Source organism: Cetorhinus maximus, chromosome 15 (assembly GCF_964194155.1).
Source record: "Cetorhinus maximus chromosome 15, sCetMax3.hap1.1, whole genome shotgun sequence".
In the NCBI taxonomy this organism is placed as follows: Eukaryota; Metazoa; Chordata; class Chondrichthyes; order Lamniformes; family Cetorhinidae; genus Cetorhinus; species Cetorhinus maximus.
This window is the reverse complement of record NC_135893.1, coordinates 97,830,193-97,856,784: the sequence shown is the minus strand read 5'-3', so window position 1 is coordinate 97,856,784 and position 26,592 is coordinate 97,830,193. Positions and strand designations below refer to the sequence as shown.

Sequence of the window (26,592 nt, the reverse complement as noted above, 5' to 3'; positions counted from 1 at the left end):
AAATGCTAATCTCGGTGATGGTGACCATGAAACTATCATCAATTGTCATTTTTTAAAAAAAAACTCATCTGGTTCACTAATGTCCTTTAGGGAAGGAAATCTGTTGTCCTTATCTGGTCTGGCCTACATGTGACTCCAGACCCACAGCAATGTGGTTGACTCTTAACTGCCCTCTGAACTGGCTGAGCAAGCCACTCAGTTCAAGGGCAATTTGGGATGGGCAATAAATGCTGGCCCTGCCAGTGGTGCCCGCACCCTGTGAAAGAATTAAAAAAATTTAATGGAATAACAATCAGGTAGAAGAGCTGCATCCGCTATTATTATTTTCAATCTTTAGAACTTCATCAGCGCTTAATGATTCTTTCATGATAGCAGCCAGAACCCCACAAATGTCCTCCCAAGCCTCCTTTGTCATCATTGGACATCTCCAACCTGGCCTGAGATTTGCTAAGTATCCCTCTTTCATGAACTTCAAAATTCTCCAAGGTAGTTGATGTTCTACAAAAATATAATCCATTAGAATGGGTATTCTTCCCTTTGGTAAATGTACACACATAATATTTATTACTATATTTTCTAAATTTTTTGCTATCAATTTTTTTATTTATTGAGTGGCAACGATGCTGACCACACCAATTTCCTGGGGGCAGGTGTAAGTGGGCCACTACCCATGCAGTTTGTGCCACGCTCAGCAATGAGACAAACAGGGAAAGCTGTGTGAACCCTACAGTTAGTGCCCCGTACGCTGCTTTCCCAGGGGAAACCGATGTACGTGTGCATGGTGCCACACGATTGAATATCCCCCCCTCTATGTTTCAGTAAGCTCACCTCCCACTCTTCTGATCTCCAGACGTTATAAGCTATTTCCAATTGAATGAGGGCAATTTTTTTTTTGTATAGTGTCTCAATCAAAGGATGGCACCTCTGACATGCAGCAATTCCCTTGGTACTGCTCTGTAGTGTTAACCTAGATTGTGTGCTTAGGTGCCTGGAACCTAAAACCCACAACGTTCTTTGCTACCACTGAGCCTCAGCTAACACGTAGGTTAGTAGATCTTCTGTTCTGCTGCTCAAAACCTAATAAAAATATATGGAGTGCAAATATAAGTAAAACATGGTTAAATAAATAAAACCCATTTGTGTCCCTCATGGATTAAGGTTGCAAATTCTGAATGCGGCAGTGCATGCCATGCATAAATAAATGTAAAGACTAGGGACATAAAATTCAGATCTGTAGCACCACTGGGGATGGCTATACAGAAGCCAAATGCCCCCGACTGGGACATGCTGTGCCTCCAGCTGCATTTGGTGTGACCTGCATGGTATCCCTTGCTGAGGAGGGCACTCGAATGGGCACCTCTGCATGCTCCAGAAGCATGTGAAGTGATGCTATCATCACATCGCTCAGCCATATTGGCTGCTGTGATGTCAAACTCCCAAATTTGGACCACACAGGTCCAGTGAATGAATTCGCCATCACCAAAGAATGTTCGGCTGCTAGAGGAGCTCAGTATTAGCATTACTTAAAGGGCCAGGCACCCAAATATGCAGGTACGGTAATTTTTAATGACTTCTGCCATTGCATAGTCTCTGCAAGCACTCCAGAGTGTGTTTTGGGGCCATTGTGGTGAGTCCTTGCATCTGGTAGAGAGTGTTGCTGCATCTTCACAAGGAGGGCAGAGGATTTGGGGACCTGTGAACACAAAGTTTGCAATAGGTACAGGGGCTGCAGTGCCTCTGGATCAGCAACTGACAGAGATGAAGTAGAGGGTGTGGACAGGGCAAGCTCTGTGCTTTGCCTCCTGCCAACTTGGAGCTGGGCTCCGTCATGCTCTTTGAGAGAGACAGGAAGCTTTCTGGCAGGTCAGCCATTGCACCCAACAGCTCAGTGAGCATGCCCATCTGCATTCTCTTGTATAGCATCCCATTGAGGTCCTCATCTGAGTCCTTTGCAGCAGAACTAGCCTGCGACTTCACCCTCCAGTGAGCTGGCAGACAAATAATCCTTGCCCCTTAGCCTGGGTGAAACCCATTCATGCCCAGTGACTTACTATGTACAGACCCTGACTCCAAACTTGCCTTTAAGGCACTTGTAGCGCCAATGCCGGAGACCATGCCAGGAGCAGCAACATGAATACCTAAAAATGAGATGCCAACCTGGTGAAGCTACATAATGCTAAACGATGGAAGCAGCATGTGATAGGCAGAGCAACTGATGGATCAAATCAAAGCTCTGCAGTCCTGCCACATCCAGTCAAAATGGTGGTGGACAATTAAATAACCAACACAAGAAGAAAGCTCCCCACCCTCAATGATGGGGCATCCCAGCAGGTCCCTGTGCAAAGGACAAAGCTGAAACATTTGCAACCATCTTCAGCCAGAAGTGCCAAGTGGATGATCCATCTCCGCCTTCTCCAGAGGTTCCCAACATCACAGGTGTCAGCCTTCAGCTAATTCGATTCACTCCACATGACATCAGTAAATAGCTGAAGGCACTGGTCACTGTAAAGGCTACGGGCCATGACAGGATCCCGACAATAGTACTGAAGACTTGTTCTCCAGAACTAATGGTGCCTCTGGACAAGCTGTTTCAGTACAGCTACAACACTGTCATCTACCTGAATGTGGGAGATTGCTCAGGTCTGCCCTGTCCACAAAAAGCAGGAAAAATCCAATCTGGCCAACAACTGCGCCATCAGTATACTTTCAGTCATTGGCAAAGTGATTGAAGGTGACATTGTTAGTGCTATCAAACGGTATTTGTTCAGCAATATCCTACTCACTGATGCTCAGTTTGGGTTCTGCCGGGGCCACTTGGCTCCAAACCTCTTATAGCATTGGTCCAAACACAGAGAAATGAGGTGAGGCGAGAGTGACTGCTATTCACATCAAGGCAGCAGTTGACTGAGTGTGGCATCAAGGAGCCTTAACAAATTGAAGTCAATGGGAATCAGGGAGAAAACTCTCCATTGGTTGGGGAGTCATAAGTAGCACAAAGGAAGATGGTTGTGGTTGTTGGAGGTCAATCATCTCATCTCTAGGACATCACTGCAGGAGTACTTCAGGGTATGTCCTAGACCCAGCCATCTTCAGCTGCTTCAGCAATGACCATCCGTCCAACAAATGGTCAGAAATGGGGATGTTTGCTTATGATTGCACAGTATTCAGTACCATTTGTGACTCCTCAGATACTGAAGTAGTCCATGTTGGCATGCAGCAAGACCTGAACAACATTCAAGTTTGGGCTGATAAGTGGCAAGTAACATTCGGGTCACACAAATGCCAGGCAGTGACTATCTCCAACAAGAGAAAATCTAACCATCTCCCCTTGACAATCTATGGCATTACCATCACTGAATCCCCTACTATAAACATCCTGGGGGTTACCATTGACCAGAAACTGAATTGGACTAGCCATATCAATACTGTGGCTACAAGAGCAGGTCAGAGGCTGGGAATCCTGCAATGAGTAACTCACCTCCTGACTCTCCAAAACCTGTCCACCATCTACAAGGCACAAGTCAGGAGTGTGATGGAATACTCCCCACTTACCTGGATGAGTGCAGTTCCCACAATACTCAAGAAGCTTGACACAATCCAGGACAAAGCAGCCCATTTGGTTGGCACCACATCCATAAACACTCACTCCCTCCACCATTGACGCACAGTGGCAGCAGTGTGTACCATCTACAAGATGCACTGCAGGAACTCACCAAGGCTCCTTGGATAGCATCTTCCAAACCCACGACCACTACCATCTAGAAGGACAAGGGCAGCAGATAGATGGGAACATCACCACCTGGAAGTTCCCCTCCAAGTCACTCACCATCCTGACTTGGAAATATCTCGCCATTCCTTCACTGTTGCTGGGCCAAAGTCCCAGAACGCCCTTCCTAACAGCACTGTGGGTGTACCTACACCACATGGACTGCAGCGGTTCAAGAAGGCAGCTCAGCACCACCTACTCAAGGGCAACTAGGGATGGGCAATAAATGCTGGCCCAGCCAGCGAAGCCCACATTTCCTGAATGAATAAGAAAAAAGTAATGCATTCCAATTCTTATCCCTGTGGATTAGCTCTGAGTTGTCATTAGCATAGATTTTCAGGAAAGAAATTTCCTGAAATCTCAGAATATCCAAAGCACTCCATAACCAATAAGACATTTCCATATATTATCAACTGAAATCTGTATGCAATTCTCCCGCCTTGTGACTGCATAAACTTCCAAATGGGAACTTGAGAATGTTGATGTCATGCTTATGATCCCCATACCCATTCTATTAAGAAGACTGTTAAACCTCTGTTATTCTCCTACAATGTTGTCTTTTCTTTTAAGTCAAGCCCATAAATCAAATGCTCTGAAAGTATAACTTGAATACGAGGGTTCTTTTTGTAATTGCTATTTTTGCTTATTTCAGATGGTTCAAGAATGTTTATACCATCGTGAAAAGAGGATAGGCATTGATCTAGTCCATGATGAAGTGGAGACACAGCTACTTGAGGTGAGTTACACACAGAGATACCACTGTGCACACTAATAAACTCAAGTCAGGACAGACTGTAGTGTCTTATCAATAATTGCAGTAGTATTCATTGCAGATTCGCTAGCAGATAGTAGAACACCTCCATTTTTCACCAGGCACCAATGAGCAAAAACCTCATGCATAGCCAGTTGCAACGAAACTTCATTGATAATTCAGTGATTGATTTTGAACCCCATGTTTCACTGCCACTGTCTGTATCAGAATGTAGTCCTGAGCATTGGTAAGACTTAAATACTGCTTATGTGTTGAACTAAATGAAGGTATTTTCAGGAATGAACATAAATTCTAGTCCTTCCACAGTTGTATGTGTCAGTTATGTAGCAGGAGATAATATGAATGGTTTGTTGTGCAGTAATACATTCAAGGGGTCTGAGTGATACCATAAATGAGTCAAAGATGAGTCAGGGAGCCCTGACTAACTATCTGATTATTACAGCTTGTATATCAATGATGTAAACTGCCTGAGCAGTTATAAATGTCATATGAACCCATTAGTTGGTATATACATTTTGTAGCTCAGTCATATTCATTGACCTGTGTGAATTTATCAGCAAATGTTCTGCTTTGGCCTGCATTGTTCACAGATAGGCTGACATCAGTGGGGTAGGTGTTTGTAAAACTGAGACTGAATCCCTTTGCACCTGTGAAGTGAAAAATTAGACCACTGCAGTTGTTAACATAGTGAGATATAGGTTATGCCCAATAGTATTCCTTTCAAAACTTTGGATTTGATTTTTAGATCCGATGGTTAATGTCGAACCAAAACAAAAATTGCCGGAGAAACTCTGGAGAAGAGTCATACGGACTCGAAACTTTAACTCTGCCTTTCTCTCCACAGATGCTGTCAGACCTGCTGAGTTTTTCCAGCAATTTTTGTTTTTGTTTCAGATTTCCAGCATCCGCAGTATTTTGCTTTTAGGTTAATGTTGAACGTTGGGCTTGGAGAGTCTCAATCTAACTGAGGTGACCTGAAAGTCATACCGAATTCTGTCTTTTAAAGCCAGGTCAGTGCTGTGGCCATTGGCTCTAACGCCCATGAAAAGATGAATAATGTAAATGTCTGACTGTTTAGAGGCCTGTTGTGAAATTGTTGCGGAGGTTTCCATGTGTTGCAAGATGAAGATGCACATTAAACTGACTATTGCTGAGATTTGCCCTCAAAATTTAATTTCCATTTGCCACCCATTGTACTATTATTAAGAAGAGAGTACATCATATTGAAAGAATCATATGTCCTATGTGTGATTTTCTTCCCCCGCCACCCCCAAACCCATATACATCAGGTATTGCAGCAACAGTTGGAATACTTTTTTCTACATAGCGCAGTTTCAAAGATACTGAAATCTGTAGGAAATGGATATTGCTTTGAAGAACAATAGCTTGCTTTTATATAGCCCCTTCAATGTAATAAAATGTCCCAAGGCACTTGATAGCCTTCAAACAAAATTTAACAGTAAAGACCTATTAGGGCAGGTGATTAAGAAGTTGGTCAAAGACATGTCTTAAGGACCGCCTTAAAGAAAGTGAGAGGCACAGGTAGGAAATTCCAGAGCTTTAAGGCCAAGGCTGCCAAGAGTAGAGTGATGAAAGTTAGAGATGCACAAGAGGCCAGAATTGGAGGAGTGCAGAGATCTCAAAAGGTTATAGGCCTGGAGGAAGTTACAGTGATAGTGAGAGGCGAGTCCCTGGAAGGATTTGAAACAAGGATGAGAATTTTAAGATTGAAGTGTAGCTGGACTAGGAGACGATGGAGGTCAGCGAGCATGGGGGTGATGAGTGTACAGGCCAAATGAAGATTGAGGCAGCGGATTTTTGAATGAACTCAAATTTACAGCACTTTGGAGTTTGATATGTTATGGATGGGAATCCCTGGTCTTGGAAATTTCTATCTGCAGTCAAGTTCCAGAGAAGCATCAACCACAGCGTTAGAGCCAACGTCTACACCACAGGGACTGCAGTGGTTCGAGAAGGCAGCTCGCCACCACCTTCACAAGGACAATTAGGAATGGGCAATAAATGCTGGCCTAGCCAGTGATGCCCACATCCCGTAAATGAATTTTTAAAAAGTATGGAGGCAGGACCCTGCTGATTTTTATCAACAAACTCAGATGGCCCGATTTACGTCAAGCGCAGCTACTTGGCATATATAGAAACTCAAATGTGTGAAAAGCCAGGAGTGCCAACCGATGTCCTACTTTATGGCTCAGTGCATGGTTACGCCTTCCATGATATGTTATTTTATAAAGAGGCAACATCCAGGACAACGACTCTTACAACTCGATGCAGGTGATTAGTTCGTATAAGTGTAACCCTAATGAAACCCCTTCTTTGACAGCAGTTCTCTTGGTATTCTGCCGCGGGAGTCTTCAGTATTTAGAAAGGTCACAGTTCATTCCCTGGAGTTTGTGGATTAAAATCGCCCAACTTTTTGATGACTGTCACGTTAGTGAGGTAGGACGGGAAGTTTGTGAAACAGGGGGGGAATTTTCTGCCTGTTGGGCAGGCGGTTCAGAAGCGGGCGTGGGGCGGGCGTGTAGCCGATCACGCCCGATGTCACCATGTGTCGTTTTACGCGTCGGCAAGCAGAGCCTGCCCCCGCACGATGACCAGAAGATTCAGGGCACAGGCTGCTGCTTTGCCGTGGCTGCTACTGCCCACAACCAAAGTCGCCTCCAAAGAGGGGGTATTCTCTTCCTTTTGGGGCAGAATTCTGGCAGCGCAGGACTTCGCCTCCCACCTCCCTCTCTCCCCACTGATCTGTATTGGCCCCAGTCTCTGCCCATTTTCCTGGGTCAAGGTTCATTCCAGGTGCACAGTGGGTCATGGAAGAATTCCTGTGAACATGTGAAAACCCTGCCCATGTAACCATGAAGCTGCTGCAGTGGGGAAGCTGCTGCATCACCAGGAGAGGCAGTGTGGGACCTTTAAAGAGGTAGATTCACCCGGAATGTTGGGATTAAGACAGCTGTAAGGGCCTCGGCAAAGAGTAATGTCTTCAGCAGGGAAGTGCTGAGCCCCACTTGGAGAAAGGAGGCTGCTTCAACCTCCTCTCCTTCCACTCAGGAAACTTGGGCCTTTACTTCTGTTCCCTACTATCACCTTCCATATGACGGCCCTGGGAAGTGGGATAGGTGGGAGGGAATTCCGCTGGATTATGCAGGGCCCAATTGCCCCACCACCATTTGCGTGCACCAAGTGAGGAAGTTCCAGCATGGAGGGAGGCGGGAAATCCTGGTTGGGGATGATGAAGTGGCAAAAGCCCTGGTGCTTACTGCCATCTGTAGGGGCTGCTCCATTTCTCACCTTCGAAGAAATAAATTTTCAACTGTAAGGGGCCTGTAATAATTTACAAATTCTTAAATGCTTCTCTGTTCTTCAAGAGTCCAAGTTGCTTCCCTGGTCTGGACCCGCTCAAATTTCCACTGTTTTGGAGATCAATGATCCTCATCTCGTTCAGCTGCAGGCTTCCACCACACGTCTGGCAGGTGGGATCAAGGCAACTGGGAGTCTCTGCCCTTTGCTCCACTCCCTTTACATCACTGGCCTTTATAAAGGATGGAAGATCCACTCCCTTCCCAGATCAAGTGGAATTTCCCAGGGTGCACTGGGGCCTGACCTAGCATAGAATCCGTCCATAACCACACAGAAGTTATCCAATTTTACCAGAAAATACTCCAAGCTTTCTGTTTTTGTTTCTTCAAAGGAAATGAGAATAGTCAAATGTGTTCAAGAAAGATTGAAGAGGGGCATAGAGAGAGCTTCTGTACAACTTGCGTAAGTAAAACTTTTTTTTAAAATCCTGCTGTTGCGCTTTAGAATTGAGTGAAACTTTGCTGGATACAATCACTTTGAGGGTATATTTTCTGATGCCTTGCACACTGAGTATGCATTGGAAAATCGTGGACATGAAAGTAAGGTTTCAGAAAATGCACTGCATGATATTTAATTCGATGATTCATTCTACTGATGTACGGTTAGCTCACTTGACTAGATGGTTAGTATGTGCTGCAGTTTCAATCTCCCTACCTGTTGAGGTAGTTTTTGGGGCCAACCTCCTCACCTTGCTCATGGTGATATCATGGCATAAGCCATGATTAGCAACCCTCGGTCGACAAGGATGTTACATGAAGAGAGAGAATTCTATTGGATCCATGTTGATCATCCCAGCACACAATATAACAAAACAAAAGTATTTCACTGTATTGACCCTCAAGTACTATAGCCAATATTGTACAATTTCTGATCTCAGCCACACCTTTAGAAGGAGGAGTCAAAAATTGGCCAGGTGTTGGTTAAGTAAATGGGAAAAAAAATTGGCAGGTGGAGTATAATGTAGGATAATGTGAAATTGTCCACTTTGGCAGGAAGAATGGAAAAGTAGCATGTCATTTAAATGGAGAGGGATTGCATAACTCTGAGGTACAGAGGGATCTGGGTGTCCTGGGACATGAATCACAAAAGGTTGGTATGCAGCTAGAGCAAGTGATTAGGAAGGCAAATGGAATGTTGTTTGTTGCAAGGGGAATGGAATATAAAAGTAGGGATGTTTTGGTACAGTTGAACAGAGCATTGTTGAGACCACATCTGGAGTACTGTGTACAGTTTTGGTCTCCTTATTTAAGAAAGGATATAAATGCGTTAGAAGCAGTTCAGATAAGGTTCACTTGACTGATACCTGGGACGGGATGTTATCTTATGAGGAAAGGTTGTGCAGGCTGGGCCTGTATCCACTGGAGTTTAGAGGAATGAGAGGTGATCTTATTGAAACATAAGATCCTGAGGGAACTTGACAGGGCAAATCCTGAGAGAATGTTTCCCCTTGTGGGAGAGACCAGAACTAGGGAACACAGATTAAAAATAAGAGATCACCCATTTATGACGGAGATGAGAAGAAATTTGTTCTCTCAGAGGATCGTGAGTCTTTGGAACTCTCTTCCCCGGTGAGCAGTGGAGGCAGGGTCATTGAATATCTTTAAGGCAGAGGTAGGTAGATTCTTGACTAACGAGGGAGTCAAAGGTGATCGAGGGTGGGCAGGAATGCAGAGTTGAGGCCACAATCAGATTAGCCATGATCTTATTGAATGGTGGAGCAGGCTTGAGGGGCTGAATGGCCTACTCCTGCTCCTAATTGGTATGTTTATATGTTTCTTTCCACTGCATTCCCTGGCCCTCGATTATCACCCGCATCTCCAAACAGCTCGGTCATGAATGACAATGGCAGACAGTCAAGACTATGTCATCTGCTACCTCTCTCAGCCAGGGAGACCATAGCTTGAGTTTTTTTGTGTATAGCTGCTTGTTGCCACAGCGTTAGTCCAAGGGGAGTGTTGATAGTGGAAAATGGGAGGGAGTTCTGTCCCTACAAGACTCTGCCCACATGATGCCAAGGTTTTAAGATGGGTGGGGCTGAACAATGATCATTGAATCGTTGAACGATACAGCACTGAAGGCGGCCATTCGGGCCACCATGTCTGATGCTGAAAGTATCCATCTCAAAAGTAGGCCCTCAGAGCCTTTCCAAAAACTTTCAGAATTTTAACTCCCCTGTCCTGGCACTTGCATTTTAATTTTCCTCTACTGCTGTGAATGATATTTCAGAGATTAAGCATTGGCACTAATACCACTGGAATGGTGTTGTAGCAAAAAGCACTCAAACTCCTAGGTCAGTTCAGCTGCGTAATTCTTCACTGATTAATGTGCAGCGTTAGATATGAATTGGGCGTTGGATATGAATGGGGCGTACAGTGATGCTGGGAATGGAAAATTGCCTGTAAGTGGGAGAGGAATTGAAACACGTGCATTTATATAGCACCTTTCACCTCAGGGCATCTCAAAGCACTTTACAGCCAATGAAGCACTTCTTTTGAAGTGTAGTCATTGTTGTAATGCAGTGAAATTTAAAGGGATTGCACCAGGGAAAGGGGAGAGCAATGAAGAGTGGAGGAGAAGGTCAAATGCTGTGTTAGCAACCTCTGCTGAGACTGAAGGGGGCAATAGACGGGGATTAAGAAATCACAAGCAAGACAAAAGGAAAGAAAAGCTCATATGTGCAGGCTTGAGGACACGGTTGACCAATTCTGTCACTTAGTTGCTTGTTTTGTTGTGCATGTTAACAGCAGCTGTCTTCACAGCAGATGTTTAAGCTCCATGGCTCTCTGCAGACTCCCACCCTGTGTACCTGTTACCAGATAGGCGTGACGATGCCTCAGATATGATTTGTGGTCTCCTGACAGGTTTTGCTGGCTGTTGATCACCCTGGGATGCTTCCTTTCATGCAACTCGTTGTAAATCATGATGCGTTGTGACTCAGCTGCTTCTGAGGAGTCATTCAGCACAATAGGCCTATTCACATATCTGTGCTATTTGACCTCCTGTCACATCCAACTTTTAGAGGTAGCACTATTCAAATAGGGGTTTGGTCACCTCTATGTCCAGGTGTGGATGCTCAGGACGGGCAGGTGGATGCGGAGCACGTCTTGTGCAGCCCAGCTTGCCTGGCAGCTCTTCAGAGGATGTTCTCCTCCCCTTCCCAACCACCCAGAGAGGGGGAATCTCACTTGGAAACCAAACCCTTCGACACCAGTAATGGTGGAAAGAATCATTTTAAACAATAAATAATAAACATTATGGCCTCGAAATTCAACCACACGGTAGGAAGTACTGTTTAACAAGCTGGAAGTTCAGGAAAACCATCGGGCCTAGTGAGCATAGGAACAGCAGGAGACCATTTACCCCCTTGAGCCTGTTTTGCTTTTCAAGGAGACCGTGGCTGATCTGTGACCTAACTCCATATACTCAGATTTGCCCCATATCCCTTAATACCTTTGGTTAACAAAAATCTATAAATTGCAGATTTAAAATTAATCATTGATCAAGCATCCATTGCCACTTGTGGAAGAGTGTTCCAAACCTCCACCACTCTTCAATGTGTGTTACACATGCAATACATAAAGAATCCACTGCTTGCTGCAGCCAACAAGGTGTTTGTTTGAGCGTGGAGCAGGAAGGACCACTTCAGATCCTTCCAACTTCATATGGAAACTAGGCATATGATGGCCCCAGTGTCACCCCAACCCCACCCACTTCCAGTGCCTCCCACCAATTGTTCCCACTTTGATCAATCCCGGCCTCTACCCTCCCCAACCTCTCACAATCCTGCCCATTACCCATGCTCCCATGTAATTTATACATTATAATGACCTTTCACCCAGATCCTGGCCCACCAGAGTGTATACCCTAAGCAAAAGGAGTAGAGACCCACTTCTCCTGTCCTCAACACCCTATGTCCTCATACAGGGCAGGGCTAGGGCGGTGTCTTTAACAGAGGAAAATCGGGCCCAGTACTTCTAAGCAATGCCTCAAATTAGCACACTGCCAACTCCAAGAGTGAAAGGGCTCATCTTCCGATACATAATTACAGAAGCTAGAACGTGAGTGTAAAATTAATAATGCCTCTACCCCAGAGGGCTGTGGATACTCAGTTATTGAGTATATTCAAGACTGAGTTTGACAGATTTTTGGGCACTAAGGGAATCAAGGGATAAGGGGATAGGGCGGAAAAGTAGAGTTGAGGTAGAAGATCAGCTATGATCTTATTGATTAGTGAAGCAGGCTTGGGCTGCATGCTGTACTCCTGCTCCTATTTCTTATACTCTTAAAGCTAGCTTTGAGATTAAAATGCATTTTGCCTCTTGGCGTGGTGGATATTGCATATAGAATAGGCTCCCGGATATGTAATTACTGTTAACTTACTTAAAAAAAAAAATGAGATTGGTGTTTGCCTGGTTAAGAACAGGATCGAGGAATATGAGGATTAGCCCTGATAATTTGCTATTTGGAATATGAGAGGTCCACAGCTGGGAACGATTGAAATCTTGTGCCAGGAAGGCATCAGACGAAGGAGAAATAATGCAGGAAATCATTTTGATTAAAGAAAATTTCAGGAGGCTGCTTAATGCAGCTTTTGTATAGAGGGGAGCAGGGGGAATCTTCCCAAACCATTTCTTCAGCGGGTGGCTGGGGACCCTGTTGACTTTGAAAGTGCTAAAATGCAAATTTCCAGCTGACTTTAGCTTGCTGACTAGTGTTCCTCCAACCCTTGCAGCAGTGTAAATAACACGCACAGCACAATTCCTTTCTGGATCCAGCATGTGTGTGTGTGCTGATCAATTCCATTGGAACTGGGAGTTAATGAATGGGCACATGAATCAATTTAATTGACTGAAAGAGCCACAAATTTGACAAAATATTTGATGACAAGGATGAATTTGGAAAGATCAATTATTCAATATGTATGGCCAATTTTATTTTTTGTGTGGTCAAGTTGGGCTGGGGAGGTGGGGGGAGAGTGGATTTGAGTCTGCAACATTGCCCAAGCTTGGCACCTGGTGCTGTTTTTGTGAACACTTGAGTTGGCAGTGTTAATGGGCAATATTGATGATTTTTATCAACTGCCAGCCTTTTTGTAGATCAGTGGCGCAAAATGTGGAGAATACCAGTGAGCAAATTGTCTCATACAGTCCATGAAAAATGACAACTCTGGAAAGTGCAGTGGGTCAGACAACGCTACAGTCTCGTCAGTTTGTTTTTTTCATTCGTTTGTGGGATGTGGGCGTCACTGGCTTGGCCAGCATTTTGTGGCCCATCCCTAATTGCCCTTGTTTAGAGGGTATTTAAGACTTGCTGGTGGGTCTGGAGTCGCATGTAGGCCAGACCAATTAAGGGCGGCAGATTTCCTTCCCCAAAGGACATTAGTGAACCAGATGGGTTTTTACGACTATCGACAACAGTTTCATGGTCACCATCAGACTTTTAATTCCAGACTTTCATTGAATTCAAATTTCACTCTCTGCCACGGTGGGCTGTGAACCCGGGTGCCCACAGCATTTCCCTGGGTCTCTGGAACACTAGCCCAGTGACAATACCACCATGGCCACTGCCTCCTCCTATTTACACCAAGCAGGATTCCCTGTGCATACTTGCATGTAGATAGGACACTATGACGTACATAGGACCCCTGAGGCAATCTCAGGCCGCTGCTACCTTGTAAAGAACACCCTGCCCACTGCCACCCCAACCAACCCCCACCAAAACAAATGCCAGAAGGCAGGGTCAGAGAGGGAACAAGGCAATAAATGCAGCATAGTCATTTTAAGGTACCCCAATCCCACCAGTGGCCCAAGTTAGATTCCGGCCCTGAGTTTAGAGCTTTTAACTATTAACCTTTGACTAAACATACTGCCATTGTTGGTGCAGCTGCTCCTCTAATTTCCTTGGGAGTGAGGTGCAGGATGCAATGGCAATTTTTTGGGCATGCGCGTAATGGGGACTTACCACGCAAGTGCTTGTTTTACTGTTTAGTTTTGTCTTGTGCCAGAGTAATACGCCAAAATACATAAACATCTTGTTCATTATTGACTGGAGAACTTAAATTCTTTAATCTTTCAATTTGACTCACAAAGAGGTTGCCCTGCACTGTGAATGAGCAGATTTTTATGAGAATAGTAGAACATATGGTTTTTTTAAACTTTTGGCTGGAAGGATGAAAAATACCAGTCAGCATTAATCAAATCCAAACCTTTCCTTCAGACCAGAATAATGAGGCCATGACCAGTATTTTCCTTTTGCTCGTGTTTTTTTTTTGGGGTGTTAGTGGGGGGGGGGGGGGGGGGGGAGGGTGGGGGTTGGGGTGGCGGGTGGGGGGTGGGTTGGGGGGGTGGTGGGGGTTGGGGGGGTGGGGGGTGGTGGGGGTGTGGGGGTTAGTGAGGGGGGGGTGGTGGGGGGGTGGGGGTCGGCGGGGGCGGGGTGGGGGTTGGGGGGGGTGGTGGGTGTGTGGGGGTTAGTGGGGGGGAGGTGGTGGGGGTTGGGGGGGCGGTGGGGGTGTGATGGTCGGCTGGGGGGGGGGGGTGGTGGGTGGGGGTGTGGGGGTTAGTGGGGGGGGTGGTGGGGGTTGGGGGTGGTGGTGGGGGTGTGGGGGTCGGGGGGGGTGGTGGGGGTTGTGGGGGGGTGGGGGGGGTTGGGGGGGATGGGGGGGTTGGTGGGGGTGTGGGGGTCGGCGGGGGGGGCGGGGGGGTGTGGGGGTCGGCGGGGGGGGTGTGGGGGTCGGCGGGGGGGTGGTGTGGGGGGTCGGCGGGGGGCGGGGGGGCTGTTGGGGGGGAAACATCAAGTGTTAGTTTGACTTTTTCAGTGCTGTAGCTTTCCCCACTAGACCAAACCTTTAGCACCGTTTAGTTTGTCACCTTTACAAAAAGTAAACAGAAAGGAGATATTCAATTGGCATTGTCTGGCCGTTTTCCCCCTTCCTCCTTGCTGGTTTCTCTACCTGTTGTGATGCTGATCATAAATCGGCAGAACAATCTGTGAAAATTGGCCTACAGCGATCAAATTGAACGACCAAGCAGTTCATAGCAAACCTGTCGACCAGCTTTTAAGCAACAGTACACAGAGTGCAACTGTATAGTATTCTCTTACAGGAAAGGGTTGGGTCATGTACACTCTTCTGTGAAGTAACCTTGCAAATATGAATACTACTTTTCTATTAAAATAGGAACAACAGGGCAGCTCAGCATGAACTGGAACGGGATCTGTGTGACAAATGTGCAGCGTACTGGATAGATGATAAGGCACACCAATTGAAGAATACCTCAGATGGTATCAGCTATTACTGTGGAATTGAACAAGTGAATGCCACGTAAGTGCCAGCCTTAGCCTGACACTATTCTCTGTTCTGAAAATGTTAAATCTAAGGTTAAGACGTTCAAAGTTTAGCAGCGAGGTCATCAGAATAGTATGGCATGCGCAATGGGACTCATGAGATTGGTTGTTTTCAAGAACTCATTGCAAGGACGGCTGATGAGAGAATTGCAATTATTATATTAAACCAGTAGGGGAGCTATTCTGAGGCTGAGGTACAATAGAGCACCGTACCCGAGAAATTGCTTTTTGGTGATATTGGTGGACAATGCAAAATGGGATAGGCCTTGACTTCACGTGATAGTATAAGCTGGATAACGGTGAGTTGGCAATCCAGTTTACATCTCTCTCCATTTTTGTTTCCACTGACTTTGTGGAAATGACTCTGAAGCTCAATGGAGATTAAAGTTGGGAGAGTTGTCAAACAGCTTGTCGACTCACTAAAACCCGTTTACACCATCGCGCAGTTCAAGATCTACTCCCCCTGAGTTCATGTGACTTTCCTCTGTCCACGGTTTGAATGCTGGGATTAACCCCATTTATTCTGAAACCATCTTGCTGATGTCCTTCAAGTTATTTTGTAGGATTTAATGGAATAGAATGGCGAGAGCTTTATCCAGCATACTGTACCCGATCTACACGTGCTAGACGCTGGCACTGATGTCTCGTTTTTCTGCTAATGACAAAACTGAAGTTGAATAGCTCTGTGTCACAGCTTAGAGAGTGGCCTGCGCCAAAGGTCCCAATGGGTGTCTTGCCCCATCATATGAAAAGCATGCCCAGGTCATTTGGCCTGTAGCATACTTGGCCTGGGGGAGTGTGAAATTGGATGAGGCAGCAACTCTTGAAGAAACCTCAGCTTGTCATTAAAGGAGAAGCTGGTAGAACAATAGAGAACTACTTGTTCACAATAGAACAGGTGAAACCTCAGCAAAAGTACTTCCTGGGACACTGAAGACTTGGAGGAATGGCTGCAGGAGGTACACCCAAAGGAGACTGTCCTCATTCAGGGGCTGAATTTGCTCTTCAGTAAAAGTACAAGTGCGAACCTGCTGGAGGAACATCACCAGCGAGGTCAATGCATTCACATCCCAGTACCTGCCTACAACGGAGGAAGAATTTTCCTATTTTCGGATGGAAGCCTGAGGTAAGTGTTTTCCTCTCTTCCTGTGCATGTGGGTGCAAGTCAACAATGGCACCAATCTAATCTGGGAATTCTTGCACACTCTGGCATTTCAAGCACTGTCAATCCACTTCCACTTTACACTTGCTCTTGTCACTGTGTCAAAGCTGAAAGGCACACTTCTTGCAGGTGGAGTTGGCACACCTGGAACACTAAACAGGGCTTTTGATCAGAGGCACTCAAGAGCTTTTCGGAGTTTGCCAGTGGAGTCACCAATCATGGAGGCAGATGTTAACCTCATAGTCTCCCAAGAGGAAATCCCCCAATTTCCCTCTGCTGCAAATGCAACCACTGTTGAATGCCACACATTGAGGGCATAGTGTTTGTTTCTCATTGACACTTATTGATGTGCATAAAGAGAATTATCTGTTATCACCTCAATGTTATGTGAATGCAAACCATTTTTGTTCAGGTAGGCCATGGAGATAATAGGCAGAACGATGATGCCGTTTACAGCATTTTGCACTTGAAGGCACTCTGCTACTTAGTGAAAGCGCTAGGTAGAAATTGAATCTTGTTGTGCCTGTTTTATGGGCACAAAACAGGCAGAACAAAGCTCAGATTTGAGGACCAACGTTCTTTGTCCTGAGAAAGATCAGTGGTGGCTGCTGAAAACAGACAGTTGTCAATGAGGAGCCTAAAATCTTTGTTAGCCCCTCAGGATATTCATGTCTAGGCGTTGGTGTGGAGGTGTCCGAGGCATTGGCTGCCACTGCACAGACAAAAAAAAAATCATGTTTTTTTATTCATTCAAGGGATGTGGGCATCGCTAGCTAGGCCAGAATTTATTGCACATCTCTAATTGCCCTTGAGTAGGTGGTGGTGAGCTACCTTCTTGAACCGCTGCAGTCCCTGTGATGTAGGTACACCCACAGTGCTGTTAGGGAGAGAGTTCCAGGATTTTGACCCAGTGACAGCGAAGGAACGATGATATATTTCCAAGTCAGGATGGTGTGTGGCTTGGAGGGGAACTTCCAGGTGGTGGTGTTCCCATCTATCTGCTGCCCTTGTCCTTCTAGATGGTAGTGGCATTGGGAGGAGCAGGAGTGCCTCTTCCAGTTCGCTAGGAATTCTGATGGGTGCAGTTGGCCCTCGCACCTACTGTCCTCCCCCACCCTCATCCCAGGACTCACCTGAGGCCGCTACAGCTGAAATTCGTTCACATGGAAGTGGTACAAGTGCCATTTATTTGGCCGGATTATGGCCTGAGGTCCAGTTTTGGGCCTGCCTCTGAACTCCCCAGTTTGGCACAGATTGTGGCTGCATCGCCACCTTCATGCCCAAGCCAGTCAACAACTCACTTCTACTCTCACCCCCCCCCCCCCCCCGCCCCATCCCCCAACCACCCCCGCCCCACCAAGGATGCTTCCTTTCCATATGTACTGGCCTCTTGTCAAATATATGTCTGATGCTTCAGACATATGTATATTGCAAACAGCCTGGTGTGGCAGATGATTTGGTAAGATCTGTTGCCATGAAAGTTTCATGAGTGAAATCCTTCACTTTTTTGGAAGCCATCCAGTTCCATTTTGTCTGCTGGCTGTCCTGCAGCAGATGGTAGAACTCATCAACTCATCAATTCACTTCATCATCCATTCAGAAATTCATTTCACGTATGTTGCTCATTTGTTAAAAAATTACATAGAAATTAATAACAATAAAAGAAAGAAATTACCCTATCACAGAGATCTAACTTTAGTTAAAATATGTATTAAAAACTATTCCAATACATTAAAATAATTAGAGAGTCCCACCCTGAGTGCATATATCCTCATCCATACACCAAACTCCTCTTAAACGTTCTTTCTTATAGAGATGGGCACAAACGAGTTCAGGAACTGATTTGTTCGGCATCTGAGGGATTGAAGCCTTTTCCCTGCACACCACCAGCAGTAATACTGAGACAAGGGGTGTTTCTCATTGTTCATGATGCTCTTCATTTTCGTCAAAATTCTTTGAGAGCAGATTTTGGCATGAAAAATCTGATCATCAAATACCCTTCCTGCCTGGGGGTTCAATAACCTCCGTACCCTAAAGCAGTCTGCTTTCCTAAGGCAACAATACCGGTAGAGACATTCAAAAAGGATAACACTCTCAACTACAATCGTATAGAAGAGTTTCATGATTGTGGGATCAATTCGAAAGGATTTTAATTTTCTGAGGCAGTATAATTGGGTATTTCCCTTGGCCACCACATCTGTCCAGCTGTTCCCTCCGAGTCAACTTATCATCTACTCTGATACCTAGATGCCTGTTGTTAGTAACTACTTCAATGTCCGCATCATGAATCTTCACAGGTATAATATCATTAACTGGGCTTCCTCCTAAAGTCTATAACTAGTTCCTTCGTCTTGTTTTCACTCAGTTTAAGAGAATTGTTATTGCACCACTTTACAACCTCCTTCACTGAGTTTCTAGTTTCTTTTGTTCTTCCTTGTGAGACCCACCAGCCCCATATCGTCAGCATACTTCAGCATTGCTACGTCATTGTGCTCTGACTCTGATCTCCATTGAGCAATATCTTGTGAAGCTCAACCGACAAGGTTAGATTTCCTCTGACATTCCTAGAAAGGTGCAGGGGCTCAACGAATGTAGGTCTGGGGTCATGACAAGGTACCAATAAACCATCCCAAGTTCTTTTTCTCACCCACGTTTGTCAGCTTGTAGTGAACCCCTCTTCCTGAACCATATCATGTAGCTCATTCAGAACCTCCACTTTGGATGCCGTAACTTAAGAGAATAAACATCTGGCTTTGCATTTCTCAATTGCTGTGACTGCATAGTGGAAAATCGTAAGCAGCAGGGGCCTGAATGCTGATGCCTTCTACCAGCAGGCGAGGGTCTCTGTCAGGCGTGCAAAGGTAAAAGATTGATCTTAAAGGCCAGGAACAACAGAGAACAAGGAGAGTATATGCAAAAAATGCATATCTGGCAGATCACCCAGCAAGAGGAACTAAAGGCGTAGAGTGACACAGAGCTGCAAATATGAAAACGTCAAAAAAATTATACTGACAAGCGAAACCACAGGTTTCCCTTTAAGAAGCCAACTAGAGCAAGTCTCCTCCCAGGATTTGTCATGCAATGATTGTACACAGGCAAAGTGTGTGTGTTGGAGCCTTGCCCAAAATTGGAAAGATTTGGTGTCAGACCACATTGAAGCACTTATTTCCTGTGCCCTGGACCACGCCTTGGAACAGGACTGGCACAACCATGAGACAAACTAGGCAGTCACCTAGGGTGGCAAGATTTGGGGGGGCAGCAGCCGTGGCTCACTGACACCACAGCAAAAAACTGCAGTCTGAATTCTGAAACCAAGGGAAAAAGCATTTCGGGCCAGTTTCCCAGTTTTTAACGGTGTTCCATTTTAAGGTGCACAAGACCAGTTCCGACCAGAATTCTTATTTCCCAGTTTTTGCAGATTTTTTTCATTCTGGAATAATATTGATATGACTCTATAGTGAGCCTGAGCGTGGCACAATGCTCTTTCAGTACAGTCCCTCCTCCCTTCCTCCCTGTCCCTCTAGAATTTTCTAACAGGCAACAGCAGCGAGCAGCTCTTTCCCGGCCCTGCCCACCAACCTCCCGTGCATGCTCGCTGCCTCCCGGACGTTTCCCTCCGCATGCACGTGCTCGCTGACTATCCAATCGCTTCCCCTTCCTTGCTCCCACCTTCCCCGCCCCGATCTGGGTGATGATCACGTGATGGGGGTGTTGAGGCCTCACGAGAGGTGCAGGAGTGGAGCATGCAAATCCAAATGGCGCCGAGGAAACACGGTGCTGCAAAAGCGGGGCCTGTGGATTGGCACTTGGGAAGCTGAGACCAGAGCGAGGGCTGAGGTCAGGCTGCGGATGATAACCACCCGTGAGTTGGACAATTTTCAGCAGTTGTGAGAGTGGGACCAGGTTACTGTATTTATTTTTGAAAGTCAATTGTGGGGATGGGGAGAGGCAACAACCTAAAGGTTCATCTAAGGCGGCAAATACCCTTGCGCCAGGTATATTGGGGTTTTTACATTAAAAGTAAGAAACTGTTTTGTTTTTCAGCGATGATTCACCTGCGATTGGTGAATATGACACAGCTTTGTGTGTATGAAGGTTAACCTGTCTTCACGTTTCCTCTGGAGTGTTCTCTGCCCTTTTTGAAATGCCTTGTGCAGGTTCTCAACCTCCTGTCCTGCATGAACAGGTTGAGAACAAACTGGAGCATCTTAAGTCCATTGCTACACAATTCCTTGAAAGGTCACTTTGAAATGGTTGAATCTCGACATGAAGGAAGTCAATCGCCTGACAGGCGTGAAGTATCTACCGTCTTGTGGTGGATACATGGCAAAATGTATATAAATAAAGTTAGGCAGGTAATTTTTTGAGTTTGTAGGAATGGTGGGGAATCCTATTCACGAGCTACGCTTATTGCATGAAGACCATCCTGCCAATGATCACACATTCAAGGATGTACAAGAGTATCTGAACTACCCTCAATTTCATATGCATTTATAATTAAATTCAATTGTCTGACTAGCTGAGCTGGACCAGCTGACCAGGAATCCCATTAATGATTGTTACTCCTGCTGGAAGTCCTCATCCATACTCATTGGCTCAGAGCCGCATGGCCTGTCGATGTCTTTTAAATCTCACCATTGACCAACCTACCAACACTTGCTGCCCAGGGTCACCTGCAAAGAAAGGACATGTGGTACTAGGAGCCTAGTGCATGTGGAATTGTACTGAGTTGCGGGGGCAGGGGTGTGAGGTCAGTACCTTCAGAGAAGGAGCAAAAGACAATGATTAAAATTGGCAACAAGAAACATGACTAAATGAAGCAGTTGCACCTTTCCATCTAATGTGGAGATTCTAGCACAATCTGAAAGTAGGTGGCAATCGATCCATTGTTGACTTGGTTGTTCCCTGTGCTCAGCTGGTGCAATAAGTTGCTGATTCCTACATGAGTGAAAGTGGGAGAGGGATTTTGAAGGAAGTGAAGATATACTCTTGCACTCTTCTCTGGAATTTGCCCTGGAGCAACGCATTTTTACTCTTAAAGAGGAAAGGGCAAGGAGTAAATTGAGCCATGCTCTGTTTTGTCTGGCTCAGGTATTACAACCAGATAACTCCTTCCATCGGCTATGGCTTCTTTGCTCCAATAAAAGCATTAGATCATTTGGCGGAGGAAGGAGCTGCTAGCAAACACATTTTTTTCCAAATCTACATTAGTACAAATGGATAGAATGGTTGTTTCTCCACTTGACAGTCTAAAACTGGTCTCCCATTGTCGATTGTCAATGCGACTTTTTAATCATATAGGCATGGGTTTCATGAGTTCTGCAAACTGTAAACTGATTGTAGCTGTCTTGGTAAATTGCATGTTTACCTCTTGTCAAATGAGCTCGGCATTGGTATTAGCCATGGAATAACTGTGGCCTTTGACTTCCCAGATGAAAGAACCAACAAGCATGTGGTGTCATGTTTTTGAAGAGGAAAACCTCAGAGGGAAGGCAATAACTTTTTACATATTTCCTGCCCTGAACATCATTTTCCAATCAAGAACAGCTGGCCTCCTCTCAAAACGTTTGGCAGTGATGTCTAGCGTCAATATGTTGGTTAACCTGATAGCCATTCTCCTCCTCTGCTGACAGAGTAGTGGAGTTCATGTTTACCATACAAAACTCTCAATATGTTGTGCTCCCAGCCTTTGCTGATATACCAGAGGAAATGCCCAAGTGCTTTCGGTGTCAGAGGAAATCAATTGGTTGTCTTTTTCCATCTTTGCATCTTTTATCTGTAAATAAAATGTGGAAATGATGATGCCAATAAGAGTATGTTCCATCTCCTATTCTTATAGCTTGGCTTAGTATAAACAAACCACAAGTAATAATCTCAAGTGCACATCACAGGAAGAGGCAAAGAGGCTATTTGGACGAACACTTTTTTAATGTTCTGAACCATTGGCTGTGGGTGTGGAGGTAGACAGTTTGTAAACTTATATTTCTTTACCACTAAGCAAACAATATTTCTATCCCCTACTGTGCCTACTGACTCATAGGTTCCTAAGCTGAAATAATTTTAAGTGGCACACTTGGTTCATGGTGTTCTGGTTGTTTACAAAATACCAATTCTACTCAGTCATTTTCAGTCAAACACATGCAGAAAAAAAGGCAAAACTTGCTTACTGAAAACTGGACTTTATGAGGAAGAATATAACAGGTCGTGATTCTGTGCAGATATTGTAAGTTTTTTAATAATGCCTATTTTTCAATTTTCCTCTTCAGTTCTCTGCCCAAAGGCAGATCTGACTCAGAGCACCACAATCTCTACCATGGGTAGGGCAAGAAGGCAGATCCCAAATCCACTCCAGCCAGACTGGGAATTGAACCCTGTGCTGTTGGCACTGATCTGATCCACACCAGCCATCCAGCCAACTAGACCCCCAAAAAGTCTGAGTTGCTGTGGCAACATACACTTTTCCATGCATGTTGTAGCCTAGAGCTATGGGTAATGATGGTAGAGCCTCCAATTTCTTTCCATCACATGGCTGACCAGGAATCTTTCCAGCTCTTACGCCTGCCATTGGCGTATGTTTAAAGGATTTACAAGTTGATGCTCAGCCTCTTTTGGCTGCATTATGGATGCACCTTCCTTCGCCATCAAGTCCTACTTGAACCCAGGGCTTCTAGCTCAGAGGCAGGGACACTACCCATTGTGCCACAAGACCTCCCCTTAGTTTTCAACATGGTTTTAAATGATCAAACCTATATGAATGTACTGTTCACTTGTATTGATCTATTCAAATATGCATTATTTTGTTAGCATCTCAACTCCTGACTCCTGGTTAAAGTTTACAGAAGACAACATTCTGCGTTCACAGTGTGAACGGGCTGCTTCAGCAAGACTGCGAGATGAGCTTGAAAAGCTTCTAGCTGCCACTTCAGAGGAGTTGTGGAAACAGTTTAACAATGTCAATCTCGCATTTACACATCGCATCTTTGAAATTGGAGATGCCAAGAAAAAGTTACAGATGCACCTGTCAAAGGTAAGGGATGACATAAATATGTATATATTATACATAAATGTAGGCAGCATTCACATGGATGCTTTACTCCCCATCTCTACTTTTCTTGAGCAGGGAGCGTAAGCCCTTCTTCCTGAATGGTTACAAAGTTTCCTACAATGGCGTTGGTTAGACAATTCCAGGATGTTGACTAAGTGACAATGAAGGGATGTTGGTATACGTCCAAGCTAGAATGTAACTTGGATGGGAATGAGGAGCTGATGGTGTTTTCAGCACAGTGCTGCTTCTTGGTTGTATAGTGATCATGGACTGGGAAGGTACTATCATGGTAAGCTTGGTGAGCTGCAGCAGTACAGCCTGTAGATAGTCTATATTGTAGTTACGGTGCCCTAATGATGGGGAAAGGTGGAGGAGATTGGTGTTTGTTGGCGGATACATCAATCAACCAATCTGCTCTATTCTGGATGGTATTGAGCTTCTAGAATGTTGTTGGGTCAACACCCATCCAGTCAAGTGATGAATTTTCCATCACACTCCTGACTTGAGTTTTGATTTTCCAAACCTGGCATAGCTGAATGGGTGACACGGTTTATATGTCCTCTCTATATCACCTTTGCAGCTAAATACCACGACTGTGGTGATAGATGGTACAGTGAATTGGAACATTTTACTTTCCCTTCTGGGACTTCTAGCTCAGGGATGGGATGAACATACTGGTGTAGGAATGTGATGACACTGCTTGTTTTACAGGTTTAAAATGGGCAGCCAAAGCATTGACATGTTGGCAGTGTAGGCGCAAAAATCCTCAGCTGAAATTGTGCCACCTGCCATGTTGGTATGGGCATCAAAACACTCTTTAAAATGTGTGTCCTTTTACATATGTAAATAAGGGACACAATGATTGCTTGATGGCTCTATTACCAAAATAGCTTGCCCTGAGTGTAATAGCTGACATCAGGCTGGCTGCATTCAGGAAAACTAAAGGTTCTGCTAAAGGCAGCTATCAAAAAGGTACGATTGTAAAAAGAAAACTACCTGAATGTGGATTCTGGAGGCGCATGGGTGTTCCTCCTGGCTCCATATGAAAAACATGGGCTGCTGATGATCACTGCCCTCCCCCTGAAAATGGCTGCTTCAACCCCTCTCAAGATCAATCACCCCCACTCACAGTTACTCCATTGACCCCCCCCCCCCCTCCCCCCCTCCCCCCCCACCCCCGGCACCCCCACCCCCCACTCCTGATTATCCGCACTGCTCCCATCATCCCCCCACCTCCCCACCTCCCCTGCACACCTTCCCTATCTGATCGTTCCCTCCTCTTGCAACCCATACCTTTGGAAAAGAAAACTCACCTGTGGTGTAAAACAGGCTGCGGATTCACAACCAGCCGGTTTGGCACAACTAGTGAAGGCCAATTTCATCTTGTTTGGACTGAGAAAATCCCTCATATCCGTGAGATGTGTATCCTACTTTGTATTTTCCTTCAGATCACTATTCCTCAGTATGTTTCCTGTATTTGATCAGGACAAGGTCCTTGTTTTCCCACTTCACTGGTATTTCTGTTTCTGACACACTTGTTAATGAGACTGAACGGTTTTTAGATAGATTTGACTAACCTGCTAAATTTAAGAATGCCCTCCATTTGAATCCTAGCTGGAGAGTATTAGGGAAGATTGTTGCTCCTATTCCTTTGTCAGTGAAGATATGTTTTTTTTAAATTCTCTTTCGGGAATACAGCTTAACCTAAAATCAAACTTGATTTTGAATAAAACAGGTTCACTGCAGGCACAGATCCCTGTGCATCACCCCATTCATCTCAGCAAACCTGAAACCCTGACAGGAACAATTTCCGTGACCTTTATAAGAATTAGCTAGGTTAATTTTGTGGTACAAATTGAAATATTGTAAGCACTTGTTTTTGGCCTGAGCAAGCTCATTGTAATCAGATGTACCTGGGAAATCAGATTTTGTGTTGGATGAAGACAAAAAGGAAGACTTGCATTTATATAACGTTTTTCACAGCCACCAGAAATCTGAGTGCTTTCTAACCACTTTTGAAGTGAAGTAACTTTTGTAATGTGGGAAAAGCCATAGCCAATATGCACACAACAAACTCTCTCAAACAGGGACATGATAAGGATCAGATAGTCAGTTCTTGCGATATTGATTGAGGAATGAAAATTGTACAGGCCACCAGGGATAACTCCCCTACTCTTCTCTGAAATAATGCTGTTGGATCTTTTGCGTCCATCCAAGCAGGTAGATGAGGCCTCAGTTTAACATCTCATCCAAAAGATGGCACCTCCTACAGTGCAGCACTCCCTCCGTACTGCGCTGGAGTGTCAGCTGTGATTTATGGGCCTAGGCCTGGAGTGGGACTTGAACCCAGTACCTTGTGCTCAGAGATGAGAGGTGCTACCACAACTGAGCCACAGCTGCCACGTCCTGAAGCGTACAAAAAAACAATTACTATTTCTGTCCACAGCATTTCTGTTAAATTATTTATTTTGGAAAGCGTGCACTTTCATCCAGTTCATTGACGACAACAACAACAACTTATATTTATTTACTGGCTCTAATATAAATAGATGTCCCAAGGCGCTTCAAGGAGCATTACGAAACAAAGATTGGCACCGAGCCACATAAGGAAATATTACGTCAGGTGGCCAAAAGCTTGGTCAAAGAAATTGGTTTTAAGGAGTGTCTTAAAGGAGAAAAGTGAGGTGGTGTGATTGAGGGAAGGAATTCTAGAGCTTGGGGCCTAGGCAACTGAAAGTACAGCTACCAATGGTGGAGATATTAAAATTGGTGATATGCAAGATGCCAGAATTAGAGGAGTGCAGATATTTTGGTGGGGCTGGAGGGAGTCAAGGGGACAGGTAAGAAAGTGGAATTAGGGCCACAATCAGATCAGCCATGATCTTAGTGAATGGCGGAGCAGGCTTAGCGGCCGAATGGACTACTCCTTTCTCCTATTCTTATGATCATACAGAGAAGACAAATATTTATCCTCCAGTTTTATTTGTGATACTGGAACCTATATCTGTAATCTCCTCCAGCCCCACAACCCTCTGAGCTATCTGCTGTCCTCTAATTCTGTTCTGTTGTGCATCCTTAATTTTAATTGCTCCACCATTGGCAGCCATGCCTTTAGCTGCCCAAGCCCT

The 26,592-nt window shown here is 45.1% G+C and overlaps 1 protein-coding gene across 3 annotated transcripts in view; it reads left to right on the top strand.

Annotated features, from left to right (window-relative positions):
• The window catches only part of LOC144691261 (tektin-3-like), an 81,277-nt gene that overhangs the window by 13,585 nt on the left and 41,100 nt on the right, over nucleotides 1-26,592 (top strand). For all 3 annotated transcript variants that reach the window (XM_078559309.1, XM_078559307.1, XM_078559308.1), the window contains exons 3-6: nucleotides 4,419-4,502; nucleotides 8,248-8,318; nucleotides 15,091-15,234; nucleotides 23,224-23,446. In XM_078559309.1, coding sequence (XP_078415435.1) covers nucleotides 4,419-4,502; nucleotides 8,248-8,318; nucleotides 15,091-15,234; nucleotides 23,224-23,446 — 522 coding nt within the window. The remainder of the gene's footprint in view (nucleotides 1-4,418; nucleotides 4,503-8,247; nucleotides 8,319-15,090; nucleotides 15,235-23,223; nucleotides 23,447-26,592) is intronic.